This window comes from Plutella xylostella, chromosome 17 (genome assembly GCF_932276165.1).
Source record: "Plutella xylostella chromosome 17, ilPluXylo3.1, whole genome shotgun sequence".
NCBI lineage: Eukaryota > Metazoa > Arthropoda > Insecta > Lepidoptera > Plutellidae > Plutella > Plutella xylostella.
This window is the reverse complement of record NC_063997.1, coordinates 8,368,857-8,377,539: the sequence shown is the minus strand read 5'-3', so window position 1 is coordinate 8,377,539 and position 8,683 is coordinate 8,368,857. Positions and strand designations below refer to the sequence as shown.

Here is an 8,683-nt window from a genome sequence, read left to right as displayed (position 1 = left end):
GTGCATAAATATAAATAGTTACGTAATTTATTAATTTATAAGGATAATAGAAAATAGCTCTTACTTTACTTTTTATATTGTTTTCCATGTAACAGCAATAACATAACAAATATACAATAACCAGCATTGTATGATTGAACAAAATATGATTGTAACATTTTCAATAGAAGATACACGTTACCTTATTATTAGTCACATTATTACATAATTCTAATAGAGGGTGGCTGTTTGTCCGATAGTACGTTAATACAATACCTAATAGTTCTACTCGTAATCGGCTTAGTGGAACGAGTTCGCAGCAGTCCAGCCATGCCCTGCCCGCCGCGCCGTGAACACAACAGTTTATCGCTACATCCTGTATTTATATGTATATTATTTATTATTACGTAACTAGGTGAAAAAACTTACAGTCCTGTATAATACACAGTGATCACGTCATTAGGTATGTATTTTAAATAAAACCGCTGACCAGAGACCGTTCTTACTTCTTTTGAACTCTATTCTCGATTTTCCTCATGCAATAATGGCTATCTTCACCAGTTCTTACTTACCCAACAGTCGTAGAACCATGTTACTTAAATAAAACTAGGTATTTTCTTCTCACAACTCTAATTTATTTTGATCTTTTTACAAATAAAAAAGGCATAAGTATATAATTATACCTACGTATATTACGTATAATTTAACCCGTATCGTCAATAAATGCAGACAATAAGTATATAGGTATTATTAACGTTGAATACTAACTGATGTTTTAAAAAAAACTTAGGTACTATGTAGCCCCAGCCGCAGACACGAATTACTCACATCACAAATTCCTCACCTCTTTGCCGAGTAGACTCGTCACATAATATGCTATTTACCTTCAAAAACCAGCATATTTCCGTATAAAAGACTTCCACAGTTGCCAAAAGGAACACGTTGGACCGCCATATTGGTCGCTTGCTCGGAGAAATGGGACGTTCCGGGCAGGGAGGGCGGACGTCCGGGCCTTCGGCTCCGCATCCGCTTCCTCACTTATAACTTTTATCTCAAGGTACTTCGAAGTCACTAAATAATAAGAATAAGTTTAAATACTATGTTTATGGTGCATTAAAGTAAAGTTTCCTGTATAAAGGGGTTATCCATGCCGATGTGCTCGGGTGAGTAGATCAGGTCATGCATTTCACTGAACATTTGCCGCCAGTTCGAGAGCTGTTGCACGGGTGTCACTCCAGACACAGTAGCGGCAAGCAGCGGCGAGAGCGGCGCGCGCGCGAACCGAGCGTCGTGTGTCAACTCCGCCGACACGTTGCGCGCCAGCCAGCCCGTGAACAGCGCTGCCTCGCGCGGCGAGTAGCGCTGCCGGAGCGCCTCGCGAGCCAGAGGGTACACCAGCTCCGAGCTCAGCAGGTAGGCAGACCCGTGCGCGTGCGGCCACCCTATGTCACTAGTCTCCACGTGTCCCCAGATCCCGTTATACGTGTCCACCGTGTCGCTGACCAGCTGCAGCAGCATCGGCACATTTACAAACACGTCGTCGTCGCATTTGAGGATGCGCGGCGCGCGCGGGCAGTACTGCAGCGTCCACTCGAGCATCGACAGCGTCTTGAGCGACTGCGTTTCTGGGTGGTCTATATTATTGGTGACGATTAGGTCGCCCCAGTCACCGTTCTCGCGGTGGAGGAGGGCGGTCACTTTGGAGTCGTTGGTAGCTCCGAGCACGAAGCCGAAGGCGACGTCGCGGCGGCGCAGGAAGTGTCCCCAGGTGTAGCGGATGGCGGCGCGGTGGGGGATGTTCGGGGGTGGGGAGGCCACCAGCACCAGCAGGCGCAGGCCGGTGCCCTCGCGCGGGCACAGCGCCGCCCCCGCGCGGCTGAAGCCCTCGCGGTACAGCTGCCTCGTCCACACGCCGCCCGCCCCGCGCCCCGCACCCCACCACCCTGCCGCCCCGCCCGAGACTGCCAGCAACACCGCAAGTATCCACCACATGTTGCTGCTAGATCTGAAACTATTGGTACCACACTTTAAGTAAGTACTTATTATGTGAAAAACTGATAAAGAAGAAGTGTTTAATGTACTTAATTACTAAACTCACCACTTCGGTGGCTCCTTGCTCCTTGTATGGTACAGCGCAACCATCGCAAACTTTAGTGTTACTGACTTGTAGAACATAGTAGTAGTACTTAAGTAGTTCTTGGTGAGCCATTGAAATGGTCACATTCTTGTAGATATTATTATAGTTATTAATTACTGTATTGCATTGTACCCATAGAACAACGCGGACTCGGTCATACTCAATGATTGTACCCATTGTGCTATTATGCTCAATCAGATAACCATGGACATAGGCTACATGGATGAGGTCGGCGGTAAATAAAACTCCGTATCCGCAATTTCAGAAAAATCGTAGGTACATGAGAAAATGTGACGTCACTAGCGTCGCATTAGCCGCGCGAATGGATAGAAAAGACGCCAAACAGCTCATATTTGAGCGATGTTTTGTAAACGGCGTCATACTTACTTGTCGTATGAAGCTCGGTTCTGTATGTACGGTCGGAACAGCTTTATATTTTGCTACCGAAAGCCCCATTCAACAGATTCCACGATTGATATTAAATTTCACAATATGTGATGGCTGTCGAGAATTTTGCCATTTTATTTGATAGAATATTTGAAATTATACATTACTTTATCATATTTAAAATACCTACATATGAATCTTTAATAAATTACTTACTTACTTATTCCCAATCTCAATAGCAATAAATTAGGTACTTATTTTTTAGCTCATAGCTCTCGCTTAAAGCCATGGCTATCTCTTTGAAAAAGGTAGTTAAGTGCCTACATAATAATAGAATTCTCTCACGTATCTTCAAAATATCTAGATACAGAATCAAATTTTTAAACCCAGAAATAAATCTAGACGCAGAATGTTTACTCAGCGGTGCTACCTATCTATGTGAGTCGAGCTCGTGTCAGCTACGTAATGTGTCGGAATTAAGGGCTCAGCTGATCCGAGTGCGACTTAGCTGCTAATGAGCTTGAGTTGGGGGTGTCGCGACATTCGAGGGGTTAAACTATGTGTGAAGAAGTACGGACTTTACTTTGAACAGGAAACAGCATAGATTCAGCCTAGAATTTTAAGAAAGGGGGTTGTTTAGGATTCTTTCATGTTGGTTGCAATAATTAATCAGCATGAAATATTTCTAATCAGGAGAAAAACTGCGCGGTAGGGTCTCACTCAAAGAAATAATAATACTGCATTCTACATTTCCTACTGAAATCACAGAAAGTAAGTCCCTAGGTTCTGTGTCGTGATCAAACTAATTTCATTACTTCATTACGTTTTTTTTACAAAGGCGAAGCTTTCCGAACTTCATTAATATCATTGGGGAAAGTTCCCGGGAAATTTTTGGTAGGCGGGAATAATTAAAAGAGTTCCCCCAACAGTTTCGTGGGCTTTTAGTGCTGGACTACGCCGGCCTTTTAGCGTTTGCTTTGAACTTATCGTAAGTAGAGAGAATAAGGAAAGTAGGATAATGTTGATGGAACACTTACATAGTTTCTTGGTTATACTTGTACCCGTAGGTAGTTGTAGGGATTTTTCCTTTATATTTCTAATGTTTATCTGAAACATAGCAACATACAGTAACTATAGTGCCTAGGTCCTACATAATAATTACAAACTAGAAAGCAGGCTTATTTTTCTTGGTACCTATTAAAATTTTATTATTTAGCTAACTTGTTTAGCAGTTACACTATAGACTGGTCATATTCTTAGAATAATTCTTGTTACGATTAACTACGTAATACGGTGCAAAATTTTGTTGCTGCCTCTGTGGTCTAATGGTAGAAGCTTCGCTTCATGACCCAGAGGTCCCGGGTTCGATTCCCGGGTGGGACCATCAATTTGTGTTTCTAAATTGTGGTTCTAAGTTTGGTTAGGACATAGAAGGCTGATCACCTGATGTCCGAAACAGTGAAACGATCCATGCTGTCGGATGGGCATGTAAAGCAGTCGGTCCTGCGCCTTGCTCTCTCCAGTCGTGTCGGTCAATCCGTCCCATTGGGCTATAGAAAGTGATGGAACAGAGAGTGCTCCTGTGTACTGCGCACACACTTGGGCACTATAATATATTCCTGCGTAGATGGCTGATCTCAGATGAGATTGGCCGCCGTGGTCGAAATTCGGCTAGGAGGACATTACGGTGCAAAATTGTGCAAAATCAATTTAACGAGCTGCCTACTATAGATAGAGATAAAGACCTAGCACATTTAATACCAAAACAAAACTAAATGAAAATGCAACAAAATAACAAAATCCATCCCTTTAAATACATAATAAGCTTAGCTAAAACATCTTGTTAAACCGAGTAATCCGCGAATTCACGCCCTCCTTATCTCTCCCTTCGGGTTTATTTTTAATTTCCTCCGTCGGCAAAGAAATCATCAACCCCGCAATTCGGGGTTTTAACCCGAATAACTTTCGAGGTGCTTATTATGTAGTCACAGACTGCGGGGGAAGAGAGAGTCGGTACAGAATACTACAGAAGTTTGTCTCTTTTTTTATTAGTTTTTTATTCAGCCGTATTTAATTAATAGTTTAATAATTGGTGATCAAAAGATCTGAGGTATATGATGCAAAAACAAAAATAATACATAAGTACTGAAATAAGTAAAAAAAAAATCGAATAGTGCACTACCTATGTACCTATGAATACATTATTTGTAAACGTACGTAGGAAATTGATTAATGTTAGTATCGCATTCTTTTGTTTGATAAGTCCGGTACCCACTTCTTTCGTTGTGGGGAGCCCATTTCAGCATAACTTCTGTACTTCATCTTTTTTTTAGATAGGAACAGTCTGCTGCAAATTAAAGCCTGTATTGTCCATCCTACGTTTTATTTTTAGCATTTTCACTCCAGTAACTCCAGGGTTTACAACAACTGTTTACAGCCTCTGGTTGTAAAACTATGAGCATAGTAAAGTGCCTAGTTACCTTCAGTATAAGCGGGGAAGGTATAAACGTAAAAATTCAGACCGAAGTAGTGTTTTTTGAATTGTGTAAGTACCTAAACTACCTACCATCGTTTTTCCACTATTCTACTAGGTACTGATAAGAATTCGCTGTAACTTTAAGTCTTCCGTCTGGTAAAACTAGGTAGGTATGTCGAAATATCTACCTGAAAGTGAATTTATCGTTATTGTTTGCTCTTCTACGTATAGATATTGGTTCAAGTGTCGTTCTAAATGAATTCTCGGTCCACTGTGTGCCCGGTTTAGCTTGAGTTATATCACGAGCTAGCGTTAGCAGCTCAGGGATAAGCTGCGGAAATCTTTGACTCAAAGCAACGCTGAACTAACACCAATTTCTGCTGAGCTGACTTCGAGATAAATACACTTTGTCATATTTACTTCACGGGAGTTCCTCGGAAAATAGGTGTTTTCTTACTGGAGAGGTTTTTAAAAGTATTTATGTGAGGTAGTAATAAGTATGTCTATTTAACTTAATACCCTTTAATTATTATTCACTCTGTATAGAAGACCGGATGTTGTCGGGTCTTTGTTGAAATCGTATAATACTTCAGCTAAATGCTTGAACAAAATATGGTCACTATAGTTCTCATAAAGTATTTAGTTATTATGAATTACGGGTGCCCAAAATAACCATTTGGCACCAAGTCGGGAAGTAACCAATAAAAAAGTCATAAAAACTTTAAACTGTCGTAGCATTGTTGTAGCGGCGTGCTACGAAATAGCGTAGCCTCGTAGCACCCGTAGCAATGTAGGAGAGGTCATGTAGGAGTAGTTTTTAAAAATATTATTGGTATCTAATATTTAGGTACTTACTGCATTGTGGCTTGAAGTAAATGTTTTTAATAGCATTTCTCCACACTTATATAGATGATTTAAGTGCTAACCATAAAAAAGCAGCATTGATAAAAGTATAATTTTTATGTATTTTCCATCACGAATAGCTAGTCACAGAGATGTCGTTGACAGACTAATAGAAACCATAAAACCTTTTTGTGCGAGTTATCTTGAAACAGAGCACTTATCTTTGTGCTAGTGCCATGGAGCCGAGAGAGACGAGCTAAAATTATTTCATTTCCAGTCAAACCAACTGAGACCGCCACTTCACAGGGCCTTTTACAGCTTGCAATGTTCTCTGAATGACGACAAAACAGTTCGAATTTAAAATCGGGTTGGTATGGCACGGGTCTTATAAGTTTGGTATGTCTATTGTGTACCTATACTTGTTGTAACGCAGTATTTAGGTACAAGGTATACGTAGGTAGTAATCGGATGACAAGAGAAAGTGATTTCATCTTATTTCCACGTACTTAAAAATCTGCGCTGTGGCTTTCATTGGCCACACTAAATACTAAAATTGGCCGTTTTATACACTATGGACGTCTGGACAGCAACACACCATAAGAATAGATTCGAACCCACGGCCTAATGAATGAGAGCTGAGTCGGTAAATGTTTTCTGTGGAGCTGAGACATTATCGTTTATGCCACCACGCAACTCTGCGTTTTTCTATGCTGCTGTTTTGTATTTATCTAATCCAATATTCCTGTGATGGTACTTATGTTTTTGTTTCATTCTTCAAAAGAATAAGATCCCCTGCATCAGTTGCACGGTGTAAAAGCAACGTGTTTACGCGACCGAGCAACTTTAGCAAATAGTTGGTAATTCAAATTTGCAGCCACTCGGAGTTAGCGCAAGCGGGGCCTCGCCACCAGCTATGAATGAAACAATAAATTCCCCCAGCTTATGATGTCTGCTCTGCTGGAATTTTGTTTGACTTCCACTTTGTGCTGAGTCTTTCACGCTGCCTAACTAGCTGGGTAGGTAAGTAGGCGCTAGGTAGGCTATGTTAGGTACAAGGTAGATACGTACAACATACTTCTGTTGAAGCCGTGAAGTTTATGAAGTTCTTGAACGCCCTGTGTAAGCGGAATTACTGGTTAGGTATATTATTGTAGTATCTACCGTCTACTTACGTATCTAAGTTCTGCGGTATAGATAATAATATATAGCATACAATCCCTAGTATTTTATTGGTTGACGAAGCATTTGAACATACTTTTCGGACTAAGCGAGCTAGTGTATTTACCTAATTAATCCACAAGTCTGAATATAAATTAATAAGACTTGAGTAATGAATAGTTCTGCGCACAGCCGGTGTAAGTTTATTAAGAGAGTTATTCACCTAATGGCCGCGTCCTTCTGCAGTCAGTATATACAGGGTGTCCCAAAAGTCAACGATATGCCTTGGAGGGCTGATAGACCAATTTCCTTCAAACAATTTTACATCGAGGTCGTTTTGTAATAAAATGGCAATAACTTTTTTCTTAATTAAACAATAGCAACGGTTTATATCATTTTAAAAACTGCATTAAATGAGCAATTTTTTTAAATAAGGTGCCAGGATTGTGTAGTATATTTTTTTTACAGTATTTAGAGTCAAAGTTGCTTATAAAAAATATGATTAACTTGTATGACTTTGAAAACCGTGTTTTTTTTAAACATACAGCATTACTCGTTATTTTTTTGACTGTGATGAATAGCTGGGCTATACAGGGTAATGCAACACCAAAAAATACTAACAATATGGAATATTGTACCGGCGGCACGCAAAAAACTGATCCTAGGTGTCGATTTTCACCAAAATTATAAAAGTGTAAATATCTCGAAAATTATGGAATTTTTACTGAGGTCGCATTATGATATTCTGGCTACTCATGAGCTGGTCTATCAGCCCTCCAAGGCATATCGTTGACTTTTGGGACACCCTGTATATAGTATATAGGCAGAGATATGTAGTACTTATACTTAACTTATTTACCTGTACCCCTGTACCTACTTATTTCCTAGTTATTAAGATACTTTCTGACTTAAACTAGCCGCAAACTTTCTGAGGTATCCGCGTTTCAAAGTCCTTGCCTATCACATACCTACAGTCAAACTATAAAGTTCTGACATCAAAGAGTGCGATTTGCTAAGGCCCACTTGCGTGGATCACAGGGTTAAAAATATAAACTCAGAGGTAACTAACTCAGGGTTAACTTTGTAAAATTTTAACCCGGACTTTTGATTGCGCTAATGGAAAATAACCCTGAGTTAGCTAACCTGATGTTTCTTTTTGCACTCTGTGAATCTATGTCCCGTTCCAGGCTAAAAGGGACCAAGTTTCTATTGCCGTAAAAAAACATTGTCTTCTATCTCGTTTTCACCTCACGTCTTTGGATAAAACTATCCCTCTCTATTTCCATTTTCGAAATCTGTCAGTATCAGTTATTTGTATTTTGTTTACAAAGTGTCATATTTGTGATTTCCTTGTAGATATACATTACGAAAATTATAAAAAATTGAAAAGAAACGGCGGTAGCTCAGTCGGGTAAGCGCTCGCTTCTCACACAAAAGATGCGTGTTTGGATCCTAGCGCAGACATACCAATGAGTTCTTTGGAATTTAAGTACAATGTGTGGCAACTTACTGCCACAAATTCTACTTACCACAAAACGTTCAAGAACCTTATCATAAGCAGCTCTCTTCAATCTAACCGTACCAGCAAGCAATACTCAACCAATAACAACAGCAAGTATTGATTTTATTGAACACATCGCGGTTGCAAGTTGTACTTTAGATAACAGCAAAGATAGCCCTGTAAAGAGCTGTTTCTGGAAACA

At 40.1% G+C, this 8,683-nt stretch overlaps 1 protein-coding gene across 1 annotated transcript; it reads right to left on the bottom strand.

Moving 5' to 3' along the window:
• Positions 1 to 897: 897 nt before the first annotated feature.
• Positions 898 to 1,971, bottom strand: LOC105385568 (N-acetyllactosaminide beta-1,3-N-acetylglucosaminyltransferase 4-like). Its single transcript, XM_038109166.2, has one exon. It carries the CDS (start codon positions 1,969 to 1,971, stop codon positions 1,093 to 1,095), a length of 879 nt encoding a protein of 292 aa, XP_037965094.1. The 3' UTR covers positions 898 to 1,092.
• Between the last annotated feature and the right edge of the window lie 6,712 nt (positions 1,972 to 8,683).

Coding starts and splice junctions, on each gene's coding strand:
- LOC105385568 (XM_038109166.2), bottom strand. CDS start 1,971: ATGTGGTGGATACTTGCGGTGTTGCTGGCAGTCTCGGGCGGGGCGGCA.